At 39.2% G+C, this 18,750-nt stretch overlaps 1 protein-coding gene across 2 annotated transcripts; it reads right to left on the bottom strand.

Moving 5' to 3' along the window:
- Positions 1-17,641, bottom strand: fam107b (family with sequence similarity 107 member B). 2 transcript variants are annotated; one of them, XM_007545675.2, is made up of 4 exons: positions 17,474-17,641; positions 3,901-4,054; positions 1,038-1,194; positions 1-937 (listed from the first exon to the last, which is right to left on the bottom strand). In XM_007545675.2, the coding sequence occupies exons 2-4, from the start codon at positions 4,026-4,028 to the stop codon at positions 818-820; spliced, it is 405 nt and encodes a 134-aa protein (XP_007545737.1). In that variant the 5' UTR covers positions 4,029-4,054; positions 17,474-17,641; the 3' UTR covers positions 1-817. The 2 variants fall into 2 exon arrangements, with proteins under 2 accessions (XP_007545737.1, XP_007545736.1); XM_007545674.2 differs by lacking the exon at positions 17,474-17,641 and adding an exon at positions 5,205-5,383 and having other exon boundaries at positions 29-937.
- Positions 17,642-18,750: the final 1,109 nt, after the last annotated feature.

The raw sequence follows: 18,750 nt of genomic DNA, 5'->3' as shown, positions 1-18,750 counted from the left end.
AAATGTAAATTATTTATTAAGTAAGACATTTTTTCATACAAAACAATAGAATATATAAAGAAAAAATCCCTCTCATGCCTGGGAGTTCTACTATTGCTTACAATTGCATTAGCTGAGGAAATACCATGTACATTAAAAAAAAATAAAATAAAATAAAACCATAAAGCATATTTTCACACAACCTCACACTCCCTTTGTCCTGTTCTGGCTTTATATGCTATGCTGTAAAACAAAATAAAACACAGAATGACTAAAAGTGTCCTCCCCTACACCTGGGCTAAAAGCTACCAACATAAATAACAAAAAGCACATTTGTTTGGCTTTTATTTTACACAGCTTTAAGAGTCCATCCAGTGTCCACTTTTTGATTTTTTTTCTATGATTGTGAATATGAGCAACAAAAACAATAATGACAACACTGATAACAGGAAATAGAAACGACAGCTCGCAGAGGAGAAAAAGAGCAAAGACAGATTGGGTTTGGTTCATTTCCTCCACTAGAGCTCATTGGAAGCTTGCTGGCCCGTATTGAAAAGCGTGTAACATGTCTGTGTTAGGTGCCTCCTGTGAGTCGGGGTGCTGCGTACTGCTGGACAGGTGCGAGTGCTGGCGGTCCATTGCAGGGAGAAAGAAGGGGTTGGGGTAGGGTTTGGGGGGTCTTTAGTCTCTAAAGTCCCTCTCCTCGCTGCAGGAAGGAACAGCTGGGTAAGGGAACGCCAAGAGGCTCATCTTGGTCAGGTCACCACCGTGTTACCACAGACACAACACACACTCCTTGGCTTCTCAGTCAGCCAGAACCAGACACCCCGGCTGGATTTTAGGTGGCTTGCTCTTCACCGCCGGCTTCCTGCTTGGTGCGGCGCAGGTTGCCCTTCATCTTCACAAACTCAGGGGTGTTTTCCTGCTCCTCCTGAATTTTCTGCTGCTCCAGTTCAAGCTGGGCGACGGAAATGAAGAAAGCAAATAAATCAGTGTACCATTAAAAATGAACTTGGAGTGGTAGAAAAAAAAAAAGAGTGATATGTTAGAAGATTTACCTGCTCTAGTTTCTGTTGTCTTTTCATGAGCTCTATTTCCAGGTCGCTTCTCTTCTTGTGAGCCTCCTGCTCCTCCTTTTGGGCCTTGATAACTTGTTCTCTCTTCCTCTTCTCTAGAACCTTCTGGAGCTCTGGCTTGTTCTGAGGAGCAAGGCCCCTTTACAACAGACAGAGAGAGCAGCGAATCAGTAAGAGACAACATGTTTCACGAAACAAGCTTAAACAAATCTGTGGCACTACAAGCTTATGGAATTTCCGGAACGCATTTAGGGGGCGATTTTCTGGGAGATTTATTCAGAACAGATGAACATCATGACCTCGTTCTAGTTAGCAAACTATATCTGTGTTACATCATCTGGATTACATGACGATCATGTCTCCAAAAAAATTCTGATTTTAAGGCAATTGGAGATTGTGTCCGAGAAACAAAAGTATTCACACCCATTCAACTCTTTCACATTTTATTCCACTAACTTCAATGTGTGTTAGAGGGATTATATGCATTAAAAAAAGTAGCATATAATTGACATGAATAAAGACAATATATTGTTTTTCAGAATCTCTGACTAATTAAATCTAAAAAATATGAGGTTCATATTTACTCCCATGAATCACGTTTTTGCAGTATGTCTTCATCAGCTCTACAAATGTAGAAAGTGGTGGAGGTAAACATTTACACACACTATAATTTTCAACATTTTACTCGTATGAAGAATTTTTTTTTTAATGTGCATTCTTTTTCTTCAGCTTTACAACTAGGCATTACTTTGTGTCGTCACAATAAATCCTGACATAATACCTGAAAGTCTTCAAGTTGAAAAGTAACAAAACACTCAAAGGTTCAAGGGGTATGAATAGTTCTGCAAGGCACTGTAATTGCTTGCTTGCATACTGTAAACTATCCTCCCATTCTCTCAAATAAGCTGAAGGGAAACTAGAGGGATTGGTGCATGACTAAGAAAGAAGATAGAGTCATCTTAAGAAAATGTGAGATCGTTTTGCCAAGAGGAACAAAGTTATGTAATCTACCAAACTTCTCCAAGTTAAAGAATACGTGGGGGAGGAGAGCTGAGATTGTTAAACAGAAGAATAAGGAGAGAGACTGACTGGAAAAGAGAAAAAGAACACACAAAACTCCCACAGCAAAGTCACTTCTTACTGTGACAGGCTGTGCTTCATACTACTCCACCCTTCATTTTAATTTAAAAACCTTCTGATTCAGATGATCGGACTTCTCTCGTGACCGTTTGCTTTCTGAACTGAATCCTGACTGAAAGTCTTCCTACCTGCCCCACAGTACAGCACCAGCAGCATCTTAATTAAATGCATGATTAGATCCTACGGATTACATAACTGGGCTCAAAATGTTCCAAGATGCAACGGGAGTTAAATTACAAAAAGACATCACTTTCTGTAGAGTCACTGCTGCAGTTAATCTGCCTGTTTTTTTTTTTTGTTTGTTTTTTTTATGTCTTATGAAAGCACTTAGCAACGCTGCGGCGAAGCAGACGATAAAGAGACGTGACTGGGCAGCTTTAAGGTTTCCAGTACAGACTGTAACGATGCTTACATCACTCTGCTTTTACATAATCAGTAGCTGTTCAACCCCCCCCTTTCCCACCCACACCCTCATCCACATGCACATCTCCTAACAAAAAGAGACACGATTTCTGACATTCTCACACATTGCTCTTTAAGGGTTTCCGTGGGGTAGGGTCACTGTCGCCAAGGTAGCAGAGGCAGAGAAAGGCTCTCAGCTGGAGACTGTTTTGTAATCTTGATTACATAACATGTTTTTTCTTTTCTTTTTTATCCATCTATCCATCCATGCATCCATCCACGCACCCCTCCCTGCCTCTCCTCCACACCATCATCACTATGACTAATCCACTGTGAAAGCAACATTTCTTTATATTAGAATGTGCTAAAAGCTCAATCAAACCATTTCAACTCCCCCAGAAATCACGCTTCAGCCTGTCTAGACCCATAGAAAAAATATTCTGCACCATTTAGAAAGTCAACTTAGTATTACTATTTTTTTCCCCCCCACTAAATCTTGATGTGATTTCATTGTTACAAATTGGATCCCAGTCTTTGACCTGTTCATAGACAGAGCAGGGATGCTGTGATGGAGCAGCTGTCAGCATCATGAGTATTTACACTGCTATTTATAGCTCAGGCACAAAGTGGCCACTGCTGCACGGTGAGAGAGAAAAAAAAAAAGACAAACATTCAGTGCTGATAGGATGATCACTGCCGCTGGAACTTGTGCATTTACATTCACACAGACGGGCGCTCATATCGCCTTCAAACAACAAGCAATCAGGTGCTTTTGAATTTGCGTGGGACTTTTACATAACCATTTTTGACAATATTTTTGTTTTATGTAATACTTCTGGTGAAAGTTTTGCATACTAAGCCAATTAATGATGCTGCTGGAGGTTGAATCAGTGAGCTCAGCCAAAGTGACACAGCAAAAGCATCAGCTCTGTCTGCAGATGATTAGAACACCAGCAGGGACGTCAACTGGATTCAGTTAACGTCCCTGCTTCATCTTTACTCCTCCATTAGTAAAGATGAAACTAAATTAGTGAGGATCTGGATGCAGTCTAATGTTTTTGGGGGGTTTTCCCCCCCCCGTTTTGTGATTGTTACGATATTACCAAGGTAACGACCAGCTAGAAAGTTTTACTGAGCCATAAATGACTAAATCACTATCTTTAAAATCCATGGGACTCACACTTTGATATATTTTATTGCAGTCACAAACTGATAAAAACTGTTCCTACCCACAAGCAAACAGATAAGAATGAGGGCATTAGAAAAACAAAGGGACTGGAAGATTATTTATTTATCTCCTGACCTCTTTTGGTTCATAATAAGCTCTCTGTGTAGGTCCTGGTGGTTTCGGGAGCTCTTGACTGGATTAATCAGCTTTTTGGGTTGGATGAGCTCATCACAGTCTCCCTCCAGGTAGTCTGGTTCTGCCATGACACTCCTTCCAGGACCACACGGATCTGCAGAGACAGAGGACAATGAGAAAATGACACGTTGTGACAAGTCTAGCTGGGAAACGGATTTAGATACAGAATAAAAAAAGCAAACTCATATTAGCAATTTTTGGACATTAAGGCTTTGTGTGATTATAATATAAATTGATAATAAGATTTAAGATATACTGATAATAATAATAATACTTTTATTTTAAAATATACAGACTTTTTTTAGTTTACATTTTTAAAGTTGAGCTTTCATTTTTGTTCATTTAATACAATAAACATAGACCTATATAAATGGAATGAGTATTCAATAATCATGCTCTCTAACAAACCAGAATCCTGCAACCACATCATAGCAACCATTGTGTATAAATATCGGAGAGAAACCCCCTTTTTTTAAAAATCAACAATCTTTTCAAATCCTAATGGAAAACTGCTCCGAAAACTCTGACATAAGTTTCTGAATTGACATCAGGGGACTCGGTGATGACATTACATAATTGTTCCAGACTGAGTGAGGTTGAACATTTCATTCTCCTGTCATGTGGTAAAAGAAACATCTGCAACACAACAGATTTACCCAGACAGCACAGAATCAGATACACATACATTTTGATGCAGGTTTTAAACACTCCAGATGTGGCTTACGGACCTTTGGCCAAAACGTTAATTAAACTATACAAAATAAGGGCTATTTATTTCCCAAATATACATAAATATTAAAATATAAAGATTTGCCCAGGATCCATAATTAACAGTTTTATTCTTTAAAAAAAAAAATCATTTAAAATAAAAGTTTTTTGTCCACTTTCAGGAGGAAGTTATGCAATTTAACAGTTACCGACACAGCTGGCGTGTGGGAAATTGTTTCTCATTAATTTATTCATGAAACATGATATAAACAAGCAAGGGTAAGTTTTACTGCAAGTTGGATTGCTGTCCTTATCAGAGTGTACTTAACCTCCCAATATATAACTTTTTATCGAAGCTACTGTTTACACATTTTAAATCTGGACAGATGGTTCAAAGATGCTTATGAAACAGCAAAAAGTCAATTTCCTCCTTTAAAATGTATTAAAGCGTCACAAAAGATTTAAGAAATCCACTAATAAATACCACAAAAACAAAGTGTACAAACTGTACAGAACTGATTTCTCAAGTAACTCACCCTGCAGATGAGGGAAGACAGGATATCTGAACATGGTCGCCATCCTGGCTTATTCTGATTAAAAATCTGTTTTCCAGGAAAAGGAATTAAAGCACGTCGTGCTTGTCAGAATGTTATGAGCCTCGCGTAGAAGCAGAGCTTCGTCCTGCACAGCTGTCTCTGACTGAGCTGCTTGGAGTCCAAAGTCTGTTTTATAGCTAGTTCTCTCTCTCTCCGCCTCTCTCTCACACTCATACACACACCAACACACACTCCGTCTCCGCTCCCGCCCTCATTTGTTCTGTCCCCTTCACTTTCAATAGACATCGCTACCAATCAATAAGGAAACTATTTCTGTTTCCTTATTGATGAATGAGTCATTGATTTATAGCACAAAGAACTGTTGGTGAGCACAATACCGGATATGGTATGATTAAAAAAAAACCTTTTAAAAGAACATTTAGTCTAACAGTGGCTTTATAGATCAGATGGAGCCATCTTTCATTAGCAGACAAAGTGATGCACATTTCTGTTCCCAGGCTGGCTGAGGAATCATTGAAAACCAACAGCATCCTTGTTGCCAGTGCTTGCGATTTCAAGATGTTGCCTCGTCATGCAGCTTCTGATAGGTCACAGTCTGTGACCGATAAGGACAGACTGAAAACAAACAGTGAGCGGGCCAATCACAGCCAGTTTCAACCGATAACGCGTTTCACTGCACGTGCTGATAACAAGCATGAGGGGGGAGTGTATCCACAAATTCAAAACATGGCCTACATTTAGAAGACCAGCGTATTGATACACAGAAACCACTAGAGGTCAGTGTCACTGCATCACTGCAGCTAAATCATGTTGGTTACATAACAAAAAAAGCCCAACATGAACAAAGCAAGGTAAATTATAATATCATTATTCTGGACTGAATTTATGCTGCGAGGAAAAACAACATGTTGTTTCAGTTGGTCATGATGATTTTGTGGTTTCTATGAAATGTCTTTTAAATGCCTCAGTCAGAAATCTTCTGATGCATTTTCAGCAAATTCATTACATAAAGTTTTTAGAAACTATATAATAGAAGTAGAAGTGGTGGAACCTGAGCTTCATCACTCCTCAGATGGACCTCAGGCTTCAGCTAATGGCTTAGTTTATTTAATGGACAACAAAAAGCCAAAAGAAATCAGATGTTCAAGCAAACTGATGTTAACTTCAATAAATAAATAAAGTGTAGAAAATGTCTATGATTTCCAGCATGCATGGAGACAGATATTGGTAAAGCAAGAACAAATGAGAGCAACTACTTATGCTGTGTGTTAAGTTTACATCTGAAGACAGGACTAGAGAATGCATCCAAAATAAAAAATAAAAAATAAAAAAATGACAAGGTTTTAAAAATGTTTGACAGGACGGCACAACTTAGAAAAAAAAACAAAAAAAAACATGCTCTTTACCAATGCAACACTTGTAATAAAACTTTGGGAACCACGGCTTTAAATCATAACAGTGTGACTCTCCACTTGTATTACTATGTTTAGAACATAGTAATAAAAACCAGACATCTCAACTCTGTAATTAATAAAATAAACAAGACTGCCTCTTTGTATTATGAGACATTGTGGTCACAGGATAAACTGAGATGGTGAGGATTTGTAGGAGCAGTTCATTAAGCTGTGAAGTACATGCTGGGTGGTTTGTGCAAATGCAGAGGGAACTTAAAGACCAGTAGTGTTGTCACGGTGTCTGTTATAGCGTAACACATCTGCTGCTACTTCCTCTGTGCCCCAGGAAGAGAGAGGAAGTAACATAGGGAGTTCAAAAGGAACATGCACCCTCAAATTGGAGCGATGCTTAAAGCCAGACTTATAATTAGATGTTTAACATGTTTTATTTTATGTCCCTGTTGGTGCCCCTTAGCCGCTAGACACAGCAAAGTCCATGCAGACAATTTTTGATGACTTCTTAAGGCGTACAGTTTTTTTATGCTTTGTGATGTTTTAAACGGCAACATGTCCCAGAAAAATTTATATTTGGAAAATATAATTTCATTCCACTTCTCTGGAACTCAATCCATGCATTAAATAAAGCTATTTATGATGTACATAAAACTGCAGACGTTGTGGGTGAAAGATTGCTTCAGTTTCCAGGATTCCATTAAAACAGATTGTTTATTAGTTTTGAAGACACACCCTAACTACAGAGACAGACAAAAACAGATAATGAGGCTTTCAAAGGGACTATCTCCAAGATATCCATGAAGAAGATAATTTGGATAATTTACTATGCTCGAGCATTCAGAGATAAGACGAAATGATTTGTAGGTTAAACCAATAGAAACCAAGAAGAAAAAGTGGGTCAGTGAGTCCAGAAAAGGAAGTTTAATGTCAAACCCTCCCTTCAGTCCTCCAAATGCTTGACTGAGATCTTGTTTAAAACTTTAGAGTTTAATGATAGAAAATATCCTATTTTGAATACCGCAAACAGAAGTAGAAGTGGAAAAAAACTGTTACAAAACGTTCATCCAGACGTGTTGGTTAAATAACATAATTATTCTGTTCTTTCTGCATAAAATTAAAATAAAAAGCAAGGTTGTTTGATAGAAAATAAAGTAAATCAACAGTCGGTTTTGCATTTGTGGTTGTGTGAAAATATACCCAATGATTGCAGCCTGCATTAGAGCTAATAGAAGGGAGCGATCTTAGAGGGGCAGAGTGCCTGTGCTGTGCCAACTGATTGCATCACTTGTGGTTAGCTCAGCTGCATGAGCCAACAGCAGCGTACATTTATCATACAAGCTAATTTCTGTGCTTCTTAAAGTAGCGGTAGAAATACGGTACTGTTAATATTTTCATTCGATTTCACAGCTCTAAAGAAGAATGAGTGATAGCAACTGAGTCAGCTGCAATGTATGACTTAATAAATGTTAAACTGAAATAAGTGTCTTTAAAAAAAACAGATTTTAAAATGGCTATATTATTAGCTTAAAGCGTTTTAATTCTAGTGGCCAATCAACAAAAAAGATTAACCACTAGTTAATAATAAAAATAAAGAAATAAATGAATGAATATATAGAAAAAGCACCACCAGAAATGACCCTAGAGCAGCTACAGATTACACTAACTTGTTAAGTGACTGTTACAGCTCTGATCATTTCAGTTTATTTTTATTCCGAGTAGCAGCTCATAAAATGAGTTCACTTTAAAGTGAAACATTGCCATTTGCACACCGCATCCAAACTCAGTGACTGATGTTTGATTCAATCAGATGGGAGGACTTGGTCCACAATTTTAAACCAATGTGAGAAAATAAAATAGTTATGAAGCAATACAGTACTTTCAAGATTATTTTAAAATACTTAGAAAACATGTAATACGAACTGTCTGTTTACTTCCATGCAGTTTAAGCACACTTCCTTAATTAATTGACTCCTTTGAAGACTACTGTCTGATCAGCGCAGCTCCAACACTTCAGCGAGGGCCATAGCAGACACTGTGGAAGACTTAATTTGCCTAATCTACCCCACAGATTAAACGTCAGTGCAAAATACAAAAGGTTCTGAGCTGATGTAATCGTTTAGCTTATAAAATACCCTGGAGTCTTCAGCTTCTTGGAGTAGGCCAAAAAAGTCCTTATAACTTTTCATGCCTCAACCAAAATTTTTTTTTTTTTTTAACAAGACTTACTAACATTTCCTCTGGGAAGTGAGAACATTATATAGTTGAGTAAGTTGTGTGAAAAAAAAGTGATTTTAAACTGCTTCAAGGATAATAACAGTATGCTTAGGGAAGCAAAGCAACTCGGCATTGACTCATTGAAAATATACCAATGTGGCACCTTCCCACACTTTTGTGCATATATATATATATATGTTTTGGACATACTGCTTTTTTAATTGCAATTGATCCTCTCTGTATCTCCCTGTAAGATCATGTGTATGACTTAAAAGAATGAAAACAAAACTAAATCAATAAAGTATCTCATGATTTTCTGTCTAAATTTTTAACTGAACAGGAGTCTCACCTGTTCATCATCCACTGAGAATATTCCTCTATGTACAATGTCCCTTTTACTTAAACTAAAAGTAGCAAAAAGTGGGAACTCACACCATTTTCAGCTTGTTGACATCAATCAACAACAAACCATTTCTTAATTTTTTTAATTGAATTGAAAACTGTATCAAAGTACCTACAGTACATCTTTGTCTTTTAAGTGCTGTAGACCTCAGGGGAAGTGAATCAGTAAGTCAGATGTCAAAGAAAACCGGACATCATTATCTGCCTGTTTGGGGCATCTTCACCAAAAACAGAAACTATAGGATCCATCTTGAGCTCTGCAAGTACATTGATAAGAGTGCTGCATGACATAAGGCAAATATAGCACTATCATTGTGTTATTACATTGTGCCACGATGACATCAATAGATGCAAAAGATCACGCAAATTGAAAAATCTAACAGAAAAGCACAATTTTAATGCATAGCATTTGAAATAGAACTTTTCAAACGTCACTTCCTAGTAAATTTAATTTGCAGTTTATTATATTGTGCAACTCTAATTGATGCCATGTTTAGTTGTAAAACTTTAAATCACTTTGGAAAGTAAACTGTTAAGTTGGGATAATGCACATCGTGAGCAAATCATGGCTGCTTAAGTCTGTATCCATAACACATTTAGAGTTGCACTGAGATCCAATTCAACCTGCTAAACAGAAAGTTTTACAGGGTGGCAGAAGTGAGTGATATAATTTTCATTTAAGTCTTTTGTATTTCTATGTCCATTCTGAAACTGATGAATGAAACATACAAAAAGCCACTCTTTGCTCTCACAGATTATCCGTGATTGGAAGGAAGGCTAAAAAAAAAAAGATGGAGATGAGAATCTAGACTGGCCATATAAAAACTATGGAGACACATGGAAAGAAAGTTTCAAAAGTCAACCAATAGGAAGAAGAAGCAAGAGAAAATAAATTATATGAGGGAATTATGTTAAGATCTCTGCCAGGGTAGGCAGACGGGGAAAAAGGAAAATACAAGGCCAATATTGGCCTTATATTTGTCTCTCAGTCAAAAATGACCCCTTTTTTCTTCCTTCTACAGATTTCCAGAACAGAGAAGATCAGGGTAATGAGAGCAGTTTGTGTCCCTCTTCACCATCTGAGCCCACAGTTGTCTTCAAGGATACAGGGACAAACAGAACAGCAAAGGGTGGGGTTGGGCAGTCAGCTGTCATTGGTCATGAACACATGGGAGACCACACCCACATAGTCAACCGTGAAGATTTTAACAACCGAAGCATTTGTTTATAGAGGTTTTATGAGGAAGAAACACTTCTGTGACAGTACACTTAGTGGTAAATCAGGTTAGAACACGTTTTACATATGTTTTCTATTATCTATACTTTCTCAGTCCCTTGCTTCTTATCCCTTCTCCATCTTCCCCTAATCTATCCGCCTACCCACTCACAGATGGGAAGTCCACCCCCTCGGGGGAAAATGCGTCATCAACCCCCCCCATAAAACAACCCCCACCCCTTATTCTTTCTCTCCCTGAGGTGTCACATACAAACTGCCCTCCCTCTTGCTGCGTGCTACAAACTGGACAGATCTGGCTACACATCTCCCAGCCTGTCCGTTAATGAAGCGGCCAATGAGCCATAAATAAGAAGAGGCCCGAGTTAAAATGCACAGATAGATGGCCTTTTAATTGACAGTTCAGGAGGGACACGAGGAAGGAAAGCAAGAGTGTATGCGAGTTAGAGTCCTGTAAAAACTCAACGAGTGACTGAGATTTGAAGGCTGAGCCATAACAATGAGATCATTTCCAAGAATCCTGTGTTCATACATGCTCATTCACAAGACTGTGAAAACACATCCCAGAAGAAACATGGCTGGCTGTTTATAACATGTGATCACTACTCTACTAGAGATTACTTTAAGTTTAGGAGTGGTTCTTCAAAATATAGCGTTATCTCTGTCTAATGTATTAAAAGTCATAGATTTGGATTTGGCTATAGAGTGTTGAAAATTAAGGGGCGGTGGGATAGTGAAAGAAATATGTCTCTTCAAAAGCATGCTTGGGAGTTTGGGGGTTGAGATCTGTTTTGCATTTCCTGCCTTAGAGTTGGGGGTATGCAGCAACGGAGAAGAAGAGCAGGGGAATTCTGTGGGCTTCGTCATGTACTGACCTCTACAGAACAGCCATCTCTTCTCCCACAATGCAACAATGTCACCGGGGAGATGAATGGGGTGTGGGAAATTTACAGTCCGATGTTTTAGGGTTCACTAAGCACTGACAAGCAAATGCGCTGCAACACCCACAATAATTCATTGCGTCATGTGACAGTTCAGTTTCCAGCTGTGCAGTATGTTTATGTCTGGGGATACATAAAGTATTTAAGGGGCAATAAGGCAGCTTTATAGCGAGCTATGGAACCCAGCCACATTCTGGCCTGCTGGTGAAGAGCATTCAGTCAAAGCATGCAAAGTTCTGTGATTCTTGGACTAACCTTAGACAGCAAACTGTTGCGTCAGACTTCACATGTAATTTTAGTTTTTCTACTGGATCTGGACTTAAATCTTCATGCCAGTGCATCATTCATTACAAGATGTGCTGTTTAGACTTGACAACAAAGCTTTTAAATGCTAACTTAGTAGATGGTTTGCCTTAATAATGCTCTCTTTAGTGGGATTGCTTATGACTTGAGAACCAACATCAACAGATGTTCTCTAAATCAGTGTTTCCCAACCCTGGTCCTCAAGGCAGACTGCCTAGCATGCTTCAGATGTTTCCCTGCATATTGGGTTTAGTTAATTGCAGTTCAGCAAACACCTGTCAATTGAAATCACCTGGGCTGAAGCAAGGAAACACCTTTCTGCATCCCTGTTCATTACAATAATATTGTATAATGCTTCGGCTCTTAATTGTAAAGCTGAAGAAATTACCTATTTCAAATATCAGAAAGCTCATTTAGGTGGAAAAACGTTATCAATTTCTATTAGGAGAATAACAATTTTCATTATCTCATCAGTGCAAAGACTAGACTTGATGCAGATCATTTTGTTTCTGGTCACTGAGTAATACTAGAATTTGAGACGTGTCATACTTCCAAACTCAAAGGTAAACTTTACATGAGTTTCATACACAAAGGGCCATTGAAAATTAGGAAGAATTAAACAATAACTGCAGAGACTTCAATGTGACTCTTTTGTTCCCGTTTTTGTTTAACCTAACGACTTCTTTTTTTTTAAAGGTCAACCGCAGCACTGTTTTACTGCCCTATTATATTCAAAAAAGCAAATTTTGCCCACCTTCCTTTTTTAAACCCACATTTTAGTCAACAAAACACAGTGCTTTGATTTTTTTTTTTATTGATCTGCAAAAGATACTTTTCTTTTGTCCCTTTTCTTTAGCAAGACTTCTTTTGTGCAGATGATATAAGTTCAAATATGCAGGTCTAGTCAGATATGCTCACATACCACAGCTTTACCTCCTGTTCAAATGTTTCACAGGCAAACATAACTTAATCACAGCTTTTTTAAAAGTTGAAAATAAAACTGTTAGGCATTTCAGTTCAGTTCATTGCTGACTTAAGTCATTTCACGCAATGGCTTGTGTGAAGACTGTACAACCCCCCGGTCAGGCAGATTATGGAGAGAATGGGATGGATTCAAAAGGCACAGACATGACTTTGAGTCACACAGAAGGAATGTGATGAGCCGGCACACTGATTATTGCTGTGGGCACACAACAGCAAGCATGAACAGAAACAGTAGCACCCGCACAGATCTAGTCGTGGGAGTCAAACTACTAGCTTAAACACTTGTCCTGAATAACTGGTGAAGGGTCACAGTTTGGAAGAGGGGAGGATGGCTGAGGTCACAACTGTGACTTAAATACAAAAAGCTGTTCTGTACCAGTTCGCAGCTGGCCCTGACACATGCTCCTGTATGTATATATATATTTAGATATATTGAGAGCAGGTGGATTCATCAGAAGACAAATGAGCATGACAACTGTATTAAATCCAGACAAACGGGAACAACAGTACAAAACCAGGTGGACTTTGATGTAAACATTTGCTTAAATATTTCATATAAGGCTTCTAACTGCAATACTAATGCACTGCAATGAAAAAAGTAGTTATGCCACTTGAACTTTTTCACATCTTGTCATGTTACAACCACAAGCTTTCATGCATGCCATTTACATGGTAAGTAAAGGACCAACACAAAGTAGCACATAACTATGTATCAGAAGGAAAATATTAGGCTTTAAACATCTATTTACATTTGTCTTAAGCCCTCCAAAGGAAGGGCTGGGGGGCAAAACAATAATATCTATTGTGATAGACGTGATCAAGGAACTCTGATCTAGAGTTGCATAGAATTCTGGGGAATATAGTCAAAGGTGTGTGGCATCTACCCCAGGTGAAAAGAAACAGGGCTAGGCACCCAACTAGCTCATCAAACTTCCCATCCATTCATGTTGCGGGAAATGAAGGAATTTGTCATGAAAAATCTGTGTAATAAAGACGCTCGACTATGAAATTTCAACCATCCGCCGACAGTGCACGCAGAGTCTGTGCGATTCACAGAATGCATGCAGTATTCCTCAGTATGTTGGAGCAATATCATGTTTTGCCACCGTGCCCCACAACTGCTTACAAATAAAAAAAAAGAACAGGGTGGAGCGAAAGGAGAAAATGAGTACAACAGCTCAAGAGGAAATTGTGTATAAAAAAACAAAAGGTCACGTAACTACTGTAGTTTGGCAGTATTTTGGATGTTCAAAACATATCAATTATCAACTGATAAATTGATAAGAAATGTTTATATTGTGATAAGTTTTTTAGCCATATTGCCAAATAATTTTTTTAACCTCCTCTTGCAGCCACTTCAGCTGCCTGTCCTAAAGATTGATATATAGATAAATACAAATAATTCCAGTGAAAAGCTCAAGGTCTGTAAATACTTCTGATAGGTAGAATACTGTTGTGTGTTGCTTAGGAGTGTGAAGGGTTGTTTATTTGTAAGGAAAGACTCTTTGTTATGGCTGTGTCTTCCAGTTCCAGATTCAAAGCTTTGTGCTTAACTGCTGTTTTTCTCCTCATGGAGCAGAGTCCCGCCCATCCTGGCTGCCTACTGGCTGAACCCAGCTGGGACCTCAAATCTCATTGGCTGTTGGGCACAACGGGGAGTGGTAGGAAGGTTCTCCTTTGTTTACATGCCAGCAGAGAAAACCCCAATAACAACTGTTACCTTGAGCAACCAGACAAACCCCGCAGACACACACACACACACGCACACATACAGGGGTGCAAGAAGTGGGCACGTGCACACAGACTGTGAAGTAACAAAGAAGCCAAAAAAATCAAGATTCTTTGTTCACTCAGATTTGGTGCCTTACAAAATGCAACATAAAGGATATGAACAATTATAATAGTAGTTAAAAGAGAAATTAATTATGTAGTTTTTTCTTTAATCCGCATTCAACTTTTGTTTACTGTGAATAGAACATAAAAACAGAAAACGTCAGACTCCTGCCTTCTGAGTAAGAAAGAGAGCACTTTCTTATCTAGTTGCATGTTCCTGCTTGTACATGAAGTCATAAATTTTGATTCTTTCTCACAGTACTTACTTCAATACAAGCTGCATTCACCCCGAACCTCCCTTCAGCCTAACAAGCCTCAAAGAAGGAAGCATTTAGAGTCCACGTGTGGGTATGATGCAAAACCAGCAAGTGCAGTAATGGCGCTTTATTGTGATTGAAGCTCTGACATAAGAGCAGGAAAATCAATGCAGTTCTCTTGGAAAGATCACTGTCTTTAGGTGCGCACATCCATGCCTGGGCTTCAGTACTTTGTATGCATGCTGAGTATCTACTCAATAAGTTAATCAACTAAACAAGTCACTGCATGCCTGGCTTTTACATGAATTGTTTGACCCCACCCCCTGCTTAGGCATTCAAACAAACACACAGAGAAGCCTGTGATCAGCTGGCCATCAATCAATTCCTGGATTGTGATCATCTTGCGCCATAGCAACAAAACTGCGCTAAAGTAAATAGATTCTTTGGCCTGCCGGAGGTCTCAGAGATTGCATCAAATGTGTTTGTGTTGCATCATGTCTCAGTCAACTGACATACAAAGTAGAGATGCACCAGTAAATAAGCCAGAGACAGGAAAGAGTCAGGTTTCTCAAATACCAAATGATGCAGACATTGTACAGCTGAAGGAAACTAGAAAGACATACCAAAATTATGTCATAACAGAAGAAATAAAAAGGTGTTTTAATGTTCTATGCAAAACCCGTAACTTAACAGTATAGAAGGAGAAGACTTCCACTTTTAAACTAAACTAAACTTGCTTGCCTGGTTTGGGGGAAAACGAGCAATGACGAGCAATCTGTTGTAGAAAAAAATCAATAGTTTGATAATTAATGACATGGTGTTGTCACACAGTCTCTGCAAAATCTAGTAGCTGATCAGCAGACAAGTTTAAATTCGTATTTTTATGCAGAAACTATGCAAAGGTGTGGCATCAACCATGCAAGTTTGGTATCAATAAAAAACAGGCTTTTAGTTCTCAGTTTTAACAGATGAAAGAGGAACAAATGTCTGCACACAAAGTATTTCTGTACCAACTCAAACCAACAGGCAGAAGATGTGGGGTAACATCAAAACCACATTTACACGCTCACTAATGAGAGAACACACACACACACACAAATAAGGTAGTTTTCACTGCCAGCATGTAAAATGTCAACAAAAATCTAAGTTCATAACTTCATCCTAAACCATTGCATTGCAGGTTGTAAGGATAAGGGCCTTCTGCTGAGCAATGGAAATGTTATGCCCTCACACAGATCAGCTGGGCGATGGTGGACAGCATCAACACGTGTGGCTGCTGGAAATACAGCTCTTATGCCCGCGCGCGCACACACACACACACACAAACACAAACACCTACCTATTCACTACCTTAAAACTTCTACTTTTTTCTCGAGGTCACATTCCCTAACCTAAACCCTAATTCTGTGCAAACACATTCACCAGAACCACAAATGAATGCTTTCCATTTTCAGCTAGGAAACTATTCAGTTTCATTCACATATTTAAATTCCTTGGAGTGCAATACTAATAACGGAGCAGACAAGAAAATTCGGCTGAAAACGCCCACCTATCACAAGGTGATGGCATCTGCCTTTACTGGAAACGCAGGACAAGCAAGATACGCTCGCCGAGAGAAACAAGAGAAAGGAGAAGGAAGGAGGGGGTTCAAAGATCAGAAAACAGATGTAAATCGTTCAGCAAACTCCTCTCCAAATGACTAACACATGTGCGAGAATTTCCCCCCTCTTTTTAAACACACAGACGAAGTGCAACCACGCTGCTCAAGGCTTACTCATACCCTCTTCTTTTACCACTTCTCCCCTTATAATCCAGATTTAAAACTACTTCACCTGACAGTAAGTTTACCAGTGTTTGCAAGAATGTAAAGCCCTAAAGTCTCCACCCAGAAAACACACAGACTCTGGCACCAGTTGGGTTCCCCTCTCCACCCCCTTGTTTGCTCAGTGTTAAAGTTTGACAGAAAGCATATAGAAATTTCACAACTTCAAGACAACGCAGAAACAGCAACTGACAGTTGGTCAGCCTGCATGACGACAGCACATGCTTGTCAACTCTGTCAGGGAGCAGTACTCATTGCTTTGTGAAACACACACTCCACTTGACTAAGGTGAATCAAAAATAAACCTTTTATGAATGCGTGCATATTTTTCTGGATATGGCTTTATGACTTGCCTCCAACTAAACGATTCCTCAATATATGGAACTGAGCTAAACTATGATTCTGTTATGTTTATTAATGTAATCTCTATGCATCTGCCTAATAGAGATAGTAAACAAGTCCCTTTTCCTCCATTCATTTCCCCCCCTAAAGATTAGACTGCCATCCGGTTTTGAGAAATATCTTACTGTCTGTATGAGCTGAACAATAACAGCCCAACGTGTTTGTGCTCTACTGTCCCGGGTCTACAGTCCTGTGCCGCAACAATAGCAGACAATGAAGCAAGAGTTTGTGTTTTGCCGTCTCATTCTACCTCTACTCCATCCAAACTCGTTACTTTTTGGTTTTTAATCTTCCCCCCAAAACCTCGGACGTCTTACTCTGTATAGCGACGGGGTGGGACAGGCAGCTGAAACGTGCTGCTTTTGTTAGTGCGCTTGTAAAACAACCCCTCACGATAGAGGGGGTAAAAAATAAGAGCCACACACACACACACACACGTACACCTACCTCAAAGTAGAACCCGACGCGACTTTCCCAACTCTGCTCGTTTATTATTTAAAATGACAAAGTGGTTCGAGCACCATTAGTGCGTCTCCGGTACACTTCTGCGGGTCGAGGTGTGTCTCCTTCAGCGAAAACTGTTCAATAGCTCGAGCGCGCACCGCACACACGGACTCTCAGGCAGAGCCCATAGAAATTGTAAATTTAAAGTGAGAGGGAGGGGTTCTGTGACGCAATCAGCTGACCCCGCCTCCTTTAACCGCTTTTTTTCTTTCATCTGCTCGCGGGTTTAGATCAGAGGGGGGACCCCACGAGCTCAGGGCGGGGCGGAGATGTAGCGCGTGCAGCTCAAACATGCAGCTATAACTCTTCACAGTGTGCCATAACACATTTTCTGTGTGAAGCTAAATTTCCACCTAAAAGTTAAAGTGTGACATTATAAAGCTCATTAGTGACAGACGTTTTGTTTTGATTTGTGAATTCATTACCTCATTTCATAGCTCTGGGCTGCTATTTTGTCCCATTCTGTATGTCTGTGTGAATTATTGAGGTATAGTTCCAAAAATCGAATAGATCATATTTGAAAAAAATAATGCATTTTTTATGTTTTGCTTAGGTTATATATCATTCTATAACATTCTCCTAAAGTTCTCTTGGTTGCTTTATTCCAACACTTGACTGCAACCCAGCATTGTCTTCTGCAATCTGGTTTGAGATTTTTTCTGCATTTGAGTTATTTGTTTGCACTTCTCTTTGATTACAGCAGATCAGACTACTGCTTGTTGTTGCCATTAACTGAATATCCATTCTGTGTGATAAGGAATAATCTTCTTACCACTCTGGGGTCTGTGGATCTGCTTATCCACCATCCTTCTGTTAAATCAGCTCACTGAAACCCCTAGTTTTTATCATGAGCTGTCACCTCAGATTGCTTTGCTTATTTTAGGGGCAAACTGACAAGAAAATGCTCCTAGAAGGCATTTGCTTTTGTTTCAATCTCTATTGGGGGAACTGAGGAACTTTCTGCTCAACTATAATGGCAAGTTTACTGGAATGAAAAGAAGCACGAAACAACCCAAGGGAACTTTACACTGAGCGAGAAAAATGGGCAAGACAGACGTAAAGCATTCCTATGTAACTTCTCATAACTCTGGAGAGGGCTGACTAAGAGAGTTGTGCTGAGACAATAGCATGAGTCATGGAAAGGGTCATCATCGTCACAGAGGATACTCCCTATAGTGGCCACCATGCTAAGAACTACTCTCAAGCAGGAAACAGATGTG

This window comes from Poecilia formosa, unplaced genomic scaffold (genome assembly GCF_000485575.1).
Source record: "Poecilia formosa unplaced genomic scaffold, Poecilia_formosa-5.1.2 Scaffold13, whole genome shotgun sequence".
Classification (NCBI taxonomy): Eukaryota; Metazoa; Chordata; class Actinopteri; order Cyprinodontiformes; family Poeciliidae; genus Poecilia; species Poecilia formosa.
This window is presented reverse-complemented; position numbering and strand designations above follow the sequence as displayed.

Bases quoted from the DNA above. Each gene is read 5' to 3' on its own strand.
- fam107b (XM_007545674.2), bottom strand. From the start codon at position 5,247: ATGGCGACCATGTTCAGATATCCTGTCTTCCCTCATCTGCAGG. The intron at 4,055-5,204 runs GTGAGTTACTTG...CTGTCTCTGCAG, and splicing joins TGTCTTCCCTCATCTGCAGG to ATCCGTGTGGTCCTGGAAGG. The intron at 1,195-3,900 runs GTCAGGAGATAA...TCTGTTGTAAAG, and splicing joins CTTATTATGAACCAAAAGAG to GGGCCTTGCTCCTCAGAACA.